Consider the following 16,675-nt stretch of genomic DNA (forward strand, 5'->3'; position numbering starts at 1 on the left):
GAGACATGGGCACTTTAAGAAAGACTTTGACTCTGGGTGTGTACTGGCTCCTCCCTCTATGCCCCTCCTCCAGACCTCAGTTAGAGAAACTGTGCCCAGAGGAGACGGACAGTACAAGGAAAGGATTTTTGTAATCCAAGGGCAAGATTCATACCAGCCACACCAATCACACCGTATAACTTGTGATATACTATCTAGTTAACAGTATGAAGAACAACATATCATCGTCCCAAAACCGATGAAACTATAACATAACCCTTATGTAAGCAATAGCTATATACAAGTCTTGCAGAAGTAGTCCGCACTTGGGATGGGCGCCCAGCATCCTCTACGGACTACGAGAAAAAGATTTACTGGTAGGTTTAAAATCTTATTTTCACTAACGTCCTAGAGGATGCTGGGACTCCGTAAGGACCATGGGGATTATACCAAAGCTCCCAAACAGGCGGGAGAGTGCGGATGACTCTGCAGCACCGATTGAGCAAACAGGAGGTCCTCCTCACCCAGGGTATCAAACTTAGAGAACTTTGCAAAGGTGTTTGACCCCGACCAAGTAGCAGCTCGGCACAGCTGTAGTGCCGAGACCCCTCGGGCAGCCGCCCAAGACGAGCCCACCTTCCTAGTGGAATGGGCCTTAACCGATTTCGGTAACGGCAATCCTGCCTTAGAATGCGCCTGCTGAAACGTGTTACAGATCCAGCGAGCAATAGTCTGCTTTGAAGCAGGGCCGCCAACCTTGTTGATTGCATACAGGACAAACAGTGCTTCTGTTTTTCTGATCCTAGCCGTTCTGGCCACGTAAATTTTCAAAGCCCTGACCACATCAAGGGACTCGGAATCCTCCAAGTCACGTGTAGCCACAGGCACGACAATAGGTTGGTTCATATGAAAGGATGAGACCACCTTAGGTAGGTATTGAGGACGGGTCCGCAACTCCGCTCTATCCATATGGAAAACCAGATAGGGGCTTTTATGTGATAAAGCCGCCAATTCCGAAACTCGCCTAGCCGAAGCCAAGGCTAACAACATGACCACCTTCCAAGTGAGATATTTCAACTCCACTGTTTTAAGTGGTTCAAACCAATGTGACTTAAGGAAACTTAACACCACGTTAAGGTCCCAAGGCGCCACCGGAGGTACAAAAGGAGGCTGAATATGCAGTACTCCCTTCACAAAAGTCTGTACTTCAGGTAAAGAGGCCAATTCCTTTTGAAAGAAAATGGATAAGGCCGAAATCTGAACCTTAATGGAGCCTAATTTTAGGCCCAAATTCACTCCAGTTTGTAGGAAGTGAAGAAAACGGCCTAGATGGAATTCTTCCGTAGGAGCATTCCTGGCCTCACACCAAGAAACATATTTTCGCCATATTCGGTGATAATGTTTAGACGTTACGTCCTTCCTAGCCTTTATTAGCGTAGGAATGACCTCATCCAGAATACCTTTTTCCGCTAGGATCCGGCGTTCAACCGCCATGCCGTCAAACGCAGCCGCGGTAAGTCTTGGAACAGACAGGTATCTTGTTGTAACAGGTCCTGCCTTAGAGGAAGAGGCCACGGATCTTCTGTGAGCATTTCTTGCAGATCCGGATACCAGGTCCTTCGTGGCCAATCTGGAACAATGCGAATTGTTCTCACTCCTCTTTTTCTTATTATCCTCAACAACTTGGGTATGAGAGGAAGAGGAGGAAACACATATACCGACTGGAACACCCACGGTGTCACTAGGGCGTCCACAGCTACCGCCTGAGGGTCTCTTTACCTGGCGCAATACCTTTGTAGCTTTTTGTTGAGACGGGATGACATCATGTCTATTTGGGGTAGTCCCCACCGACTTGCAATCTGCGCGAAGACTTCCTGATGAAGTCCCCACTCTCCCGGATGCAGATCGTGTCTGCTGAGGAAGTCTCATTCCTATTTGTCCACTCCCGGAATGAACACTGCTGACAGAGCGCTTACATGATTCTCCGCCCAGCGAAGAATTCTGGTGGCTTCCGCCATTGCCACTCTGCTACTTGTGCCGCCTTGGCGGATTACATGAGCTACTGCAGTGATGTTGTCTGACTGGATCAGAACTGGTCGATTGCGAAGTAAGATCTACGCTTGACGTAGGGCGTTGTATATGGCCCTTAGTCCAGGATGTTGATGTGAAGACAAGTCTCTTGACTTGACCAAAATCCTTGGAAATTTCTTCCCTGTGTGACTGCTCCCCAACCTCGGAGGCTCGCGTCCGTGGTCACCAGGATCCAGTCCTGAATGCCGAACCTGCGGCCCTCTAGAAGGTGAGCACTGTTTAGCCACCACAGGAGAGATACTCTGGCCCTGGGGGACAGGGTGATCGCTGATGCAATTGCAGATGCGACCCGGACTATTTGTCCAATAGGTCCCATTGTAAGGTCCTTGCATGGAATCTGCTGTATGGAATGGCTTCGTATGTTGCCACCATCTTTCCCAGAACTTGAGTGCAATGATGTACTGACACTTGTTTTGGTTTCAACAGGTTCATGACTAGAGTCATGAGTTTCTGCGCTTTTTCCGTCGGAAGAAAAACCCTTTTCTGGTCTGTGTACAGATCATGCCCAAGAAGGGCAGACGAGTTGTAGGATTCAGCTGCGACTTTGGAATATTGATAATCCAGCCGTGTCGCTGTAACACATTCAGTGAAAATGATACGCTGTTCAGCAACTTCTCCCGTGATCTCGCTTTTATGAGGAGATCGTCCAAGTACGGAATAATCGTGACACCCTGCTTGCGCAGGAGCACCATCATTTCCGCCATTACCTTGGTGGAAATTCCCGGGGCCGTGGAAAGCCCAAACGGCAACGTCTGAAATTGGTAATGACAATCCTGTACCGCAAATCTCAGGTACGCCTGATGAGGGGGATATATGGGGACATGCAGGTATGCATCCTTTATGTCCAGAGATATCAAAAAATCTCCCCCTTTTAGGCTGGCGATGACCGCCCTGAGCGATTCCATCTTGAACTTGAACCGTTTTAAGTAAAGGTTCAGGGATTTTAAATTTAAAATGGGTCTGACCGAACCGTCCGGTTTCGGAACCACAAACAGAGTTGAGTAGTACCCCTGCCCTCTTTGAAGCAGGGGAACCTCTACCACCACTTGTTGAAGACACAATTTGTGAATCGCATGTAACACTATCTCTTTTTTCAGGGGTTGTTTCAGTAGGGCCGATTTGAAAAACCGGCGAGGAGGCACTTCTTCGAATTCCAGCTTGTAACCTTGGGAAACTATTTCTGTTGCCCATGGATCCACCTGTGAGTGGACCCAGACGTGGCGGAACAGTCGAAGACGTGCCCCCACAGGAGCTGACTCCCTCAGGGGAGCCCCAGCGTCATGCAGTGGATTTTGCAGAGGCCGGGGAAGACTTCTGTTCCTGGGAACTAGCTGTATTATGCAGCTTTTTCCCTCTGCCCTTACCTCTGGCGAGAAAGGACGATCCACGTGCTCTCTTGCTTTTATTGGAACGAAAAGGACTGCATTTGATAATGAGGAGCTTTCTTAGATTGTGAGGCAATATGGCCAAAAAATGTATTTACCTGCTGTAGCCGTGGAGACGAGGTCCGAGAGTCCCTCTCCAAACAATTCCTCACCCTTGTAAGGCAACAACTCCATATGTCTCTTGGAGTCGGCATCACCAGTCCACTGTCAGGTCCATAAGACACGCCTAGCAGAAATAGACATAGCGTTTATCCTGGAATCCAGTAAAATAATGTCTCTTTGAGCATCCCTCATATACAAGACAGCATCTTTTATATGCCCTAGGGTCAATAAAATGGTATCCTTATCAAGAGTCTCAATATCCGTTGATAAGGAATCTGTCCATGCTGCTACAGCATTACAAACCCAGGCCGACGCAATAGCCGGTCTGAGTAACGTACCAGAATGTGTGTAATGGACTTCAGGGTAACCTCCTGCTTGCGGTCAGCAGGATCCTTGAGGGTAGCCGTATCTTGGGATGGAAGCGCTATCTTTTTTGATAAGCGCGTCAAGGCCTTGTCCACCCTAGGGGAGGATTCCCACCGTATCCTGTCCTGCGATGGGAATGGATACGCTGTTAGGATCTTTTTGGGAATCTGCAGTTTTTTGTCTGGAGTTTCCCACGCTTTTTCACATACTTCGTTCAGCTCATGTGAGGAGGGAAAGGAGACCTCAGGTTTCTTTCCTTTATACATGTGTACCCTCGTGTCAGGGACAGGGGGTTCCTCAGTGATATGCAACACATCTTTTATTGCGATAATCATATACCGAATACCTTTAGCCACCTTTGGCTGTAATTTTGTATCATCGTAATCGACACTGGAGTCTGAATCCGTGTCGGTATCTGTGTCAACTATTTGGGATAGTGGGCGCTTCTGAGACCCCGAAGGTCCCGGCGACATAGGGACAGGCATGGGTTGACTCCCTGACTGTGCCCCAGCTTCGGCTTTGTCTAGCCTTTTGTGCAATAAATTAACATTTGCACTTAAAACATTCCACATATCCATCCAGTCCGGCGTCGGCACCGCCGACGGAGACCTAACATACATAAACTCCCCCTCCTCCTTAGGTGAGCCCTCAACCTCAGACATGTCGACACACACGTACCGACACACCACACATACACAGGAAAGCTCTTTTCTGAAGACCGGTTCCCCACCAGGCCCTTTGGAGAGACAGAGAGAGAGAGTATGCCAGCACACACCCCAGCGCTATATGACCCAGGAATAACACAGTAAATTAATGTTTACCCAGCAGCGCTGTTTAATGTATCTGCGCCAATTATGTGCCCCCCTCTACTTTAAAACCCTCTGTCACCGTGTGTCAAGCAGGGGAGAGTCCGGGGAGCTTCCTCTCAGCTGTGCTGCGGAGAAAAATGGCGCTGGTGAGTGCTAAGGGAGAAGCCCCGCCCCTCGGCGGCGGGCTTCTGTCCCGCTCAATTTTTTCAATACATGGCGGGGGCTCTTTATATACATGTACAGTGCCCAGCTGTACATGTATACATACATCTGTGCCATAAGAGAGGTTTATATTGCTGCCCAGGGCTTCCCCCCCTGCGCCCTGCACCCTTACAGTGACCGGAGTGTGTGAGGTGAAGGGGAGCAATGGCGCACAGCTGCAGTGCTGTGCGTTACCTCAGTGAAGATTCAAGTGTCTTCTGCCGCCTCAGATGGGTCTTTTCCTCACATACTCACCCGGCTTCTTTCTTCCGGCTCTGCGAGGAGGACGGCGGCGTGGCTCTGGGACGGACGGCGAGGGTGAAACCTGCGTACCGATCCCTCTGGAGCTAATGGTGTCCAGTAGCCTAAGAAACAGAGCCCTGAACTCAGAGAAGTGGGTCTGTTTCCCTCTCCTCAGTCCCTCGATGCAGGGAGTCTGTTGCCAGCAGGCTCCCTGAAAATAAAAAACCTAACAAAAATGCTTTCTTACAGGAAACTCAGGAGAGCTCCTGAAATGCACCCAGTCTCCACTGGGCACAGTATCAAACTGAGGTCTGGAGGAGGGGCATAGAGGGAGGAGCCAGTGCACACCCAGAGTCAAAGTCTTTCTTAAAGTGCCCATGTCTCCTGCGGAGCCCGTCTATCCCCATGGTCCTTACGGAGTCCCAGCATCCTTTAGGACGTTAGAGAAAATCACTGTGAAGTTAATTACCTGTTTCCTCTCTGTCATTATCATCGTGGCGGCTTGCAGATGGTGAGGTGTACGAAGACTTCTTTTGTACTGAAATGTAAATGTAAAAATATTTTCATATAAAAGTTTTTACTTTTGCACAAGGGAAAATAAATTGTTGATTTCTATGTGGTTTTCATTTTTAGGAGCAGAAAAGACAAACAATACACAGTGCTGCTAAGACAATAGAGAAAAAGTGCCTTCCTATATACAGTATATTTAATAATATAATATGTTTAAAAAAAAATAACAGAATTAACTGTTGAATATTATGGTTGCGTACTTATTGTCTGGTTATTTTTCAAAGTCTAAAACAAAAAATGTTCCATCATTGCTTTCTAATATTGCGTTATACAATAGCGTTGATTAATGTTGTCAGTAAATGTATTTAATAAACAATCTTGCAACCTATCTTAGCTGATTTTGTTTTAAAATGTGTGTTTGTAATGGGCACACCAGGCCAGAGCATCCTGTGAACTACCAAATGTTTTCAAACTACAAGTCCCAGCATTGCAATTTAAATAAATATATTTTAGCAATACTAAAAGTGTGTATAGGCATGCTGAAACATGTACTGCCCCAACAGCTAATCACTCACAAGTGGACCACGCCTCTACTATATTAAGTGTTCACATATTACACTTTTCAGACAATTTTTTACATGAGACATAAGCAAACACTTTTCAGTAACATTGTTGGTTTAACTGTCATTTTTAATAATGACAATGTCACACATTACAGTACATGTATTATGGTAGAAAGCATGAAGATCAATCCTATGTACACACATCTGTTGCCTAACTGCACTGTACCAAATGAGACTCAACAACAGCAAATACACAAAATTTGGAGACAAATGGGACTGCACATATAACATAGGCCACAACTAAAACCCACAGTAAAGCTGTACACCATTAAAAGCACAAACATACAAAACCATACACATTTGCACAATGACACAGGTGAAAAAAAAAACAGAAATCCTAAAACCAAAACAAATACATTATCAATACCAAAACCATATAGTCAGCCAAACAATATAGGAAACATTATTTCTAACCAAAAAAAAAACAACTTTACTCTAAATTATACATACACAAACATTGTAAAAAAATGCAAATAAACAGTAATAACATGACTAAATTTTTAGCCAACACAACAAATAATAAGCACACACAATAAATAAAAACACATTATAAGGAAAAAAAAATGTGTGTGTACTTACCAGCATGCCTTGTCACATCAGAGTCCCTGATGTACGTGTGTGCTGCACAACCTCAGGTGGGATGAGGATCTGTATAGGCTCCTCGTACTCCAAATATGAAGCCCCATAAGGGGGCCCCCTGTCTGTCTGCCTTGCCACCTTGGCCTCCTTTGCCATCCTAGATTTAACCTGGCTCTGATGTCACAAAAACGATTTTTGCCCTCGGCATTCAAGGATGTCACTACATTCAGCCAGATGGCATTGTTTTGTCGGGTGTGGACACTGGCTGCCTCACGCCTGAACCAGTGGCAGATCCAGCATAGGGCGATGAGCACGATCGCCCCTCGTAACACAGTGAACCAGCCCCACCCCCTTGTTGTTCCTTCGGGCAGCAGAGGTCGGGGGAGCTGCATGTGACGGCCGGGACCTGGCCGCATTGAGTTAGGGCAGTAGAGAGACTGCGCTGGGTGAGACCACCCAGTGTGCCCCGGCCCCTGCTACCAGTGGCAGCAGCACCAGCACAACTCTCTGCGCGCAGCGGCTTGTTTGCTCCTTTAGCCGCGGAGGAGCTGCCGCATCTGACATCAGACTCCGCAGGCCAGACCGGGAACCGCAAGGATGCCAGGGAAGACCGGCTTGTGGAGCATGCTAGCAACACTCAGCCGGATCTATAATCAGGTGGAGGTCAGTGTGGAGGTAGACCTATCCCAGGTGTGTGCTTGGCACAGGTCACTGCTATAGTTGTCCATTGGAGCGGGGCACCAACCTTTTATCCACCTCCCTGCACTGTGAAATCCTAATAATCCACTAGTATGTAAATGGCAGCTGTGCTTGGAGAGGTTGAGGGGGGAGTTCACTCCCCACAGTTCTTCAAAAACAAAATGGAAATGAGGCTGTCCACCCTTCCCCAATCACAGCCAGGGAGAAGGGGGCATCCTGACACCTCATACACAGGCACCCGATCACCTAACAGCCCATTGCTACCTCAGCCTTTAATACAAAAAAAAATACAAATAATACCAATAACCAATTTCTATTCAGTATTTGTTAAAAAATGTTTAACCTCCAAATAATGAATAATTATGGGCAACCTGCACAAATGTACTAAGTACCTATGTATGTGCATGGAGTGTTACTAGGGGTTGTGGGTGCTGTGTATCATTAGTGTCTGTGTGTGTTAGTAGTGTATGTATGGTGTATCACTAGTGTCTGTGTGTGTTAGTAGTGTATGTATGGTGTATCACTAGTGTCTGTGTGTGTGTTATACCCCTTTTACACTCGCAGAAAAATCCCGGGATATTGCACGTGAACGCGCATCATCCCGGGATTCTTCTCAGTGTAAATGGGTACAGGGACAATTTCCCGGGACGAGCATCCCGGGATTTCATCCCTGGTCAAAAGCAGGGTTGAACCCGGGACCGTCCCGGGAAGCTGGGTAGTGTGAAAGGGCCCGTCCCGGGATTCACTACCCGGGACTGTTAAAACGGCCTCCGATTGGAGCTTTCATGGGCTCAGAAAAGATGATGTCATCATTCAGAGCCCTGGGGAGCGTCCTTGATGCGTGTGAGGAAGGCAGCATGGCGACCTGGACAGACCAGGAGGTGAGAGAGTTGCTGAGCATTAGGGGAGAGGAGGAAATTATGAGGCAGATCACAGGCACAGTCAAAGATGCAGTCATTTATAAAAACATCTCCAAGATGCTGCAAGCCAGGGGAATCATCCGCACACAGCAGCAAGTGTTAAACAAAATGAAAACTCTTAAAAAGCATTTCCTTAAGGTGCATGACAACAACAGGAAAAAGAGCGGTGTTGGCCGTATCGACTGGCAGTACTATGACATGTGCGCCAATATCTTTGGAAACACAGCTATATGCAGTCCGGTGAGTCTGTCTTCCAGTTCACAGTACACTGCTACAGAAGGCACTCCAGAAGAGACACAGACAAGCAGTGACGTCTGTCCATCATCACCGTTGTTAATTGACGACACACCTGAGGACAGCGACACATCATCCCAGCCGTCCATAAACACATCCAGAAACGACGACAGCATAACTGCAACCATTGAAGACGTCGTGGATGCTCAGACCAGTGACAGTGGGACTGTACAAAGTGCCATCACCCCAACTTTACAGAAAAACAGTAAGTACATGTTTAGAAATTAACACTCATAGCACAAATCCACAATTGTTAATCATCCGGTTATGTGCGTAGTATGAGTGGCCAGTGTGGCGGCAGCGTGGCGAGCGCTAATGAGCCCCTTGCAGGATCACTGCGCTCAACACGCTGCTGGCACGGTGGCACACTTTGCATTTTCTGCCCCCACGCAGGGGGGCTTTGCATTTTTAAAAAAAGTTCAATGTTGCAGAGTAGCTAGTGTATAGGTGGATTAATGCCACAAACACGTTTGCTAACGCTGCTATTTTTATATACGCTCATTTTGTATTTCTTCTCTTCACAGTTTACACCGTACCGCCTAGAAGGAAGAAATTGAACAGAGCGGAGCAAGTGGCTAAAGCCATGTCAAATGTCCTTGTCGACCAACTCCGAGAGATGGACGCTACAATGTCCGCACAGGAGGATGCAAGGCTCGACAGGTTTCTAGAGGCAGAACGCCAAATGCATGATGCATTCCTTTCCCAAGTCATGACAATGCAGGAACGCATGAGTAGAGAGCAGTATGACCGCCACAGGGAATTGCACCAAATGAACATGGCGTTCTATGAGCGTATGACCAATACCTCAAGAGCACCAAACCAACACCACAACTCACAATACCCCCCTGAGCAGGGTTTTTCATCATTTAATCCTGGTCCATACTATGCCCCAAATACTGCACCATCTAGTGCGCCAAGCCCAGAGTTTACTGTATTGCGCAATTTGCCGTGAAACACAGTGAATTGCTTTTTTTGGTTGTTATTTGTTGTTAAATAACCACAGTGTGGTCATTGTTTATGCACAACTGTTTGTGCCTTCCTTCATTTTTTTCTATGTTCTGTTTTGTATAGTGTCTACATTAAAGCACTTTTTATTTATTTTTTACACAGTGATAATATACTGCAGGGACACTGTGGTTTATGGTGTTGTATCTACAAACCTACCAGTGTTTTTTTTTTTTTATGCCAATAAAAACTTGTTTGCAAATCTAGGCATAACATTCCCATTTGTGCGTAAAGTAGACCATGTTTACAGTGTTTTCTACATTGTTTATGCATATATACACAGTTGCTGGCAATGTGGTTTTTTTGGAAAAACATAAATAATGAACCCAAAGATCAAAGGTGGAATACAAAATAAAAACATTTTCATTCACCAAACATGTTGTGCTGATTCTTAAACACTATTGTACCAGTGCTGCAAGGTTGGACGTAATAGTGTGGCGTATTTGTTCTGCAGCGGAGTTTGAGGCAGTCCCAAACAAAGCACCTTCCACATGTGGGTTTATAACCTCAGGGTCCTGCACAGTCCACTCAGGAAGGAATAGCTCATTTTGCAGTTCACAGATGTTGTGCAGTATACAGCACGCAGCTACTACATTAGGCATATTCATAAGGTCCACATCATTGCGCTTCATCAAACAACGCCATCTTCCTTTTAACCTGCCAAAGGCGTTCTCAACCACCATCCTTGCTGAACTCAGGGTGTGAGTATAGGTTTGTTGCTCTGGGGTTAACTGGACCTGTTGGGTGTAGCCTTTCATAATCCAGGGGCGTAAAGGGTATGCAGCATCCCCGATGATGTGGACAGGGATCTCCACCCCATTCACAATCTTTGCACACTCTTTGGGGTACAGCCAGCCTCCCTGCTTCTCCTCTACGATGTTGTACAGGTCAGAATTGGCAAGAACTCGGGAGTCATGAGATTGGCCTGGCCAGCCAATAAACACATCTAGGAAACTAAAGAACAGTAAAATTGAAAACAATTAGAATGTAAAACTCACACATGCAACTCATCCCACCACCCCAAAAATAAACACTTACCAATATTTGTGGTCCACAACAGCCTGTAATATGATGGAGTGCCAGCCCTTCCTATTAAAATAGTCAGCATGGTTGTCACGTGGGGCAATAATGGGGATGTGTGTCCCATCAATCGCTCCTCCACACTGCGGATAGCCTCGCTTCACAAATCCAATGATGGTATCCTGTAAGCGCTGTCCTTGTGGTAGAGATATGAAGCGCTTGTATAAGGTAGATACAATTGCTTTAGTCACCTGGTGGACTATGACACAGCAGGTGGAGATTGCAACACCGAACAAGCATGAGACTGAGCGGTACTCTCCTGGGGTAGCATACCACCACAATGCAATAGCTAATCTCCTGCGTGCCTCGATGGGTCTCCTAAGCCTGGTGGTCTGCATGTCAAGTGCTGGGGTAAGTAATTCCAGGATGTAGTTAAAGGTTGCACGAGACACACGGAAGTTAGCCATCCACTCCTCATCCTGGTAAGCTTCCACGGTCCTCATAAAGGCATCTCCGTGCCGGCGATCTCTGGACCAAAATGAGCGGTTAGGGCCCATACTCACGCTCAGTATGATACTCATCCTGGATGATATGAAGGCTCTCCTCCTGCGCAAATATTGGCGGCGACTAGCAGCCCTATCCAGCATAAATTGCGCCCTCCTCCTCCTCATAAAATATATGTGCAGTATACTGCACAGTGTGATAAGCTGCATCATGCTGTCAGTGGCTGTATGAAACATCTGCAAAGCAGAAAGAATCATGAGCTCAGGCATACACACTGGTACTCCGTCGGCCATGACTGCAGCAATGGTGTGAGCAGGCACCACCCCTCCCTTTGTTGACTAGTGTGACCTCATCAATGTGAGCCAGAAAAGGCCATTTCTAATGACACACATGTGCATTTGCAGGGATATCCCGGGATCAGTGTAAATGGGGCTGTCCCGGGTCGATCCCAGGTCTTAGTGCAGTGTGAAAGGGGTCAGTCCCGGGAAGGCATCCCGGGACGCATCCCGGGAAGCATCCCGGGAGTGACCCGGGAGTGCGAGTGTAAAAGTGGTATTAGTAGTGTATGTATGGTGTATCACTAGTGTCTGTGTGTGCGTTAGTAGTGTATGTATGGTGTATCATTAGTGTGTGTGTGCGTTAGTAGTGTATGTATGGTGTATCATTAGTGTCTGTGTGTGCGTTAGTAGTGTATGTATGGTGTATCACTAGTGTCTGTGTGTGCGTTAGTAGTGTATGTATGGTGTATCATTAGTGTGTGTGTGCGTTAGTAGTGTATGTATGGTGTATCATTAGTGTCTGTGTGTGCGTTAGTAGTGTATGTATGGTGTATCATTAGTGTGTGTGTGTGTGTTAGTAGTGTATGTATGGTGTATCACTAGTGTCTGTGTGTGCGTTAGTAGTGTATGTATGGTGTATCATTAGTGTCTGTGTGTGCGTTAGTAGTGTATGTATGGTGTATCATTAGTGTCTGTGTGTGCGTTAGTAGTGTATGTATGGTGTATCATTAGTGTGTGTGTGCGTTAGTAGTGTATGTATGGTGTATCATTAGTGTGTGTGTGTGTTAGTAGTGTATGTATGGTGTATCATTAGTGTCTGTGTGTGCGTTAGTAGTGTATGTATGGTGTATCATTAGTGTGTGTGTGCGTTAGTAGTGTATGTATGGTGTATCATTAGTGTCTGTGTGTGTTAGTAGTGTATGTATGGTGTATCATTAGTGTCTGTGTGTGCGTTAGTAGTGTATGTATGGTGTATCATTAGTGTGTGTGTGTGTTAGTAGTGTATGTATGGTGTATCATTAGTGTGTGTGTGCGTTAGTAGTGTATGTATGGTGTATCATTAGTGTGTGTGTGCGTTAGTAGTGTATGTATGGTGTATCATTAGTGTCTGTGTGTGCGTTAGTAGTGTATGTATGGTGTATCACTAGTGTCTGTGTGTGTGTTAGTAGTGTATGTATGGTGTATCACTAGTGTCTGTGTGTGCGTTAGTAGTGTATGTATGGTGTATCATTAGTGTGTGTGTGCGTTAGTAGTGTATGTATGGTGTATCATTAGTGTGTGTGTGCGTTAGTAGTGTATGTATGGTGTATCATTAGTGTCTGTGTGTGCGTTAGTAGTGTATGTATGGTGTATCATTAGTGTCTGTGTGTGTTAGTAGTGTATGTATGGTGTATCATTAGTGTGTGTGTGCGTTAGTAGTGTATGTATGGTGTATCATTAGTGTGTGTGTGCGTTAGTAGTGTATGTATGGTGTATCATTAGTGTCTGTGTGTGCGTTAGTAGTGTATGTATGGTGTATCACTAGTGTCTGTGTGTGTTAGTAGTGTATGTATGGTGTATCACTAGTGTCTGTGTGTGCGTTAGTAGTGTATGTATGGTGTATCATTAGTGTGTGTGTGCGTTAGTAGTGTATGTATGGTGTATCATTAGTGTCTGTGTGTGCGTTAGTAGTGTATGTATGGTGTATCACTTGTGCTTGTGTGTGCATAGTATATATATGGTGTAATACTAGGGCCTAGCGGACTGGACCAGAAGGGGGAGAAACCGCCTCCCCCTCCCTATAGGTGAAGTCTAGATCCGCCCCTGGCCTGAATAACTTATGGTGATATATCATCTCCGTGCACACTAGAGCCAAGTTTTCCAGAAAGAAGAACTTCACATTGCAGTCTGTCTTGGTCCTGGTGCATTGAAGGGGCAGTTCCTCACTGTCCTCTGATGAAGACTGAGTCTCCCAAACTGCAGCACACGTTATATCTGCCCCCACCCCCACCCCACCCTGCAGTGCACATGGTTTTTCCCATTAGCTAACAAATTTGCTGCTGTGATCAGATCTGAATTAGGCCCAGCGTTTGAAAAATGACAGTTAGGAGCTGATTGTCTGGTACTTTATCACCATGAAATGTATCACTTGTCAAGGTTTAGTACATCTCCCCCTATAACCCTTATTCAGCAACTGATGCATTCTTAAGGTCCATACTTACTTAACGATAAAATGAGCGACGTCGCTCATTTTCCCCCTCCTTGAGCGACGTCGCTCATTTTATCGTTAAGTGTGTATGCCGCCAGCGAAGACCGATGCGCGGCCCCGCGGGTCGGCAACGATCGTCGCTGTTGGTAGGGCATGCATAAAGGATGTGGACGACCTTCATGCAGGGCTGGCGGGGGCGTGACGTCACTGAGCGATATGAGCGGTCATATCGCTCAGTGCGTACAGGCGGCCGCCGACCGGCCGGCCCGGGAGGGGGAAACGTTAGACGATGTCGCTCACAGGGCCTTTAGAGTGCAAAAGATTTCATATGAGATTGTTGTTTATTTAAAAAGCAAGGCATGGAAAATATTTTCTCTGTGAATAGACTTTTGCTTTAGGAAATTCAATGTAATTCAATTGTTATCAATGGCTACAATGTAAAATCCATGATGTTGGTGACTACAAGTTGCTGTGGAAACTGTCCAAATGCCAGCAACTTTGCAGCCACCAACATCGCAGATTCCTTTGCAATACACAGGTGCACAGAATAATCTAGTGTTGCTGTACCATAACTCCCACGAATATGTGCATGTTGTCTGTTTCTCACAAGCTATTCCAGTAATGCTCCCATATTTCACAACTTAACATAATGGATTCTGTCTTGTATGTAGTAATTAAGCAAATGTGCATCAATTAATCTTGGGATTACAGTTTTATTGTGGCAATTTTCTCAACCATGAAAATACCAGTCATTAGGGGTGTGGCATTGCCATGGGTTATGGTGATTCCTCAAAGGCACGTGTCATGACTGCATGCATTCTGTGTACCAATATGATTTAACCATCTATACTCACAGTCCTACAGGTATGAGTAATACCCCCGCCGTAACCATGATGTGAATTATTATACAGTTGTGCTCCCAAAATGTATACTTAAATGTATATTCTGTATGGAAATATAATTTTTAAAACTCTATGCCAGCCTGTAATTAATTAGCAAGGGGCAAAAGCACCAGCCATTTGCTCTAAGGAAATGTATATGTGCTCTTCACAGCAGGGAGTATGTGTAAATGAAACTTTCTTGCTCAGAAATTCCCATTCAAAGGATAGGACAAGTTCTTCTGAAGACAAAGGGGAAATCCTGGGAAGGGATCTCTTGCTAGGCCTAGGCTGGTCATATAGCTTGGTCACTTTTAAACCAATTTGTATATCCCAGATCTTAGGCTCCTAACAGAATGATGCCACTAATCAAATGCCCCTACTGATCTGGCAGGAAAACCCTTCAGATACCTAAGTACAAACAATTAATTCTGATTTTGGAAGGGTTAAAAGCCACAACGGTGGGTGTTTGTCATGAATAGTTGCTAGGACTGATAAATATTGATAGATAGATTCTGTCTCATATAGCTTATACACTCATACTCCATTGCACTAAGAAGCACATCTGACAATCTGGTAATGCAAAGAGACAAATCTACAGGATTTTCTGCAGGGGATCTGTTTTGAACACCCTTGATCACCTAGCTGCTACATATCACATCATTGCAAACTTTAAAGGCCCAAACGAAATAGGAACTGGCGTACAGAAGAAAATGCGGTTCAGCCTGTGAACATGTCTCCTAAAAATCAGAGATACTGCCTAGTCCTTAATACTTCTGGTCATTAACCACCCACCTCTGCCTCCCAGCTATGCCACTCACTTTTTACTCTATCATGCATTGTTCATATGCTGTCAACAGTGGCCATTCCATTGTACATTCTACCTCTCTCAGGCATAATGCCAAAGAAAACTGAGATAGAGCATCAGCTATCCCATTCTGAATCCCTGGTATGTATGTCCTGTGAAGAAAAGGATTCTTTTTAAAAACAGAAAAACTAGGTGTCATACAAGTCAATAACAGGGACTGATGAAGAAAATACTGAATTGCCATGACTACACTCATGATATCATGGCAATACATACTCATTTCCCAAAAGCGTTTTAACCCACAGCTCAGCCACAAATACTATTGTTAACAGTTTAAGCATTGCCATATTTGTCAATCTTCTGGTCATTTCCCATTACACCATTCCATTAAGTACTGTATGCCTCAGATACCATTGCCCTGGGTGCAATCCTAAATACAGTAAGTGTCATTTAAGACTACCCACCAATTTAGCACTCACCAACAAGCTGATCTTACCATCTTGTGATCTACCAATACAAGATGTTTTAAACATTTTAAGTAAAAATATTTAACCAACTACTGTATGCCAAAATAAACATAAATGTAAAATGAAAATGAAAAAGTTTGTGGATGTCTTAAGTTAAAAAAACTGTGTATAGATATTATAGTGTCTGCAAACATGAAACATGGCTAACCAGATATATAATAATATCATGTACAGATAGTACTTACATACTATATTCCAAATAGTTGCCATATAGTATATAAAAAGAGAATATAAAGGGCCCTACTCACTGGCCGACCCGCCGCCATGCTGCCCGACGGCGGATACGGCCGACGAGCGACCCGGCGGCGGGGGGGCAGTGACGGGGGAGTGAAGATTCTTCACTCGCCCCGTCACGCGGCTGCATTGAAGTGCAGGCAAATATGGACGAGATCGTCCATATTGGCCTGCATGCACAGCCGACGGGAGACCAGCGATGAACGAGCGCGGGGCCGCGCATCGTTCATCGCAGGAGTCTCCACACTGAAAGATATGAACGAGTTCTCGTTCATTTATGAACGAGATCGTTCATATCTTTCAAAAAATCGGCCAGTGTGTAGGGCCCTTAAGAGACAACAAGAACAATTAACTGTGAAGCCAATCAATTGTCAGCTTTGTTGTGAGATGTCAGAAGTAGCATAGCTTTATGATCCAAATGAAATCACCAAG

The 16,675-nt window shown here is 45.5% G+C and overlaps 1 protein-coding gene across 3 annotated transcripts in view; it reads right to left on the reverse strand.

Moving 5' to 3' along the window:
* KCNC4 (potassium voltage-gated channel subfamily C member 4) overlaps positions 1–16,675 on the reverse strand; it is a 366,381-nt gene that overhangs the window by 199,042 nt on the left and 150,664 nt on the right. Inside the window, exon 3 of one of the 3 annotated variants that reach the window (XM_063955018.1) lies at positions 5,646–5,714. The exons of the other annotated variants lie outside the window; for them this stretch is intronic. Coding sequence (XP_063811088.1) covers positions 5,646–5,714 — 69 coding nt within the window. The remainder of the gene's footprint in view (positions 1–5,645; positions 5,715–16,675) is intronic. 3 annotated transcript variants of the gene reach the window in all.

This window comes from Pseudophryne corroboree, chromosome 2 (assembly GCF_028390025.1).
Source record: "Pseudophryne corroboree isolate aPseCor3 chromosome 2, aPseCor3.hap2, whole genome shotgun sequence".
NCBI lineage: Eukaryota > Metazoa > Chordata > Amphibia > Anura > Myobatrachidae > Pseudophryne > Pseudophryne corroboree.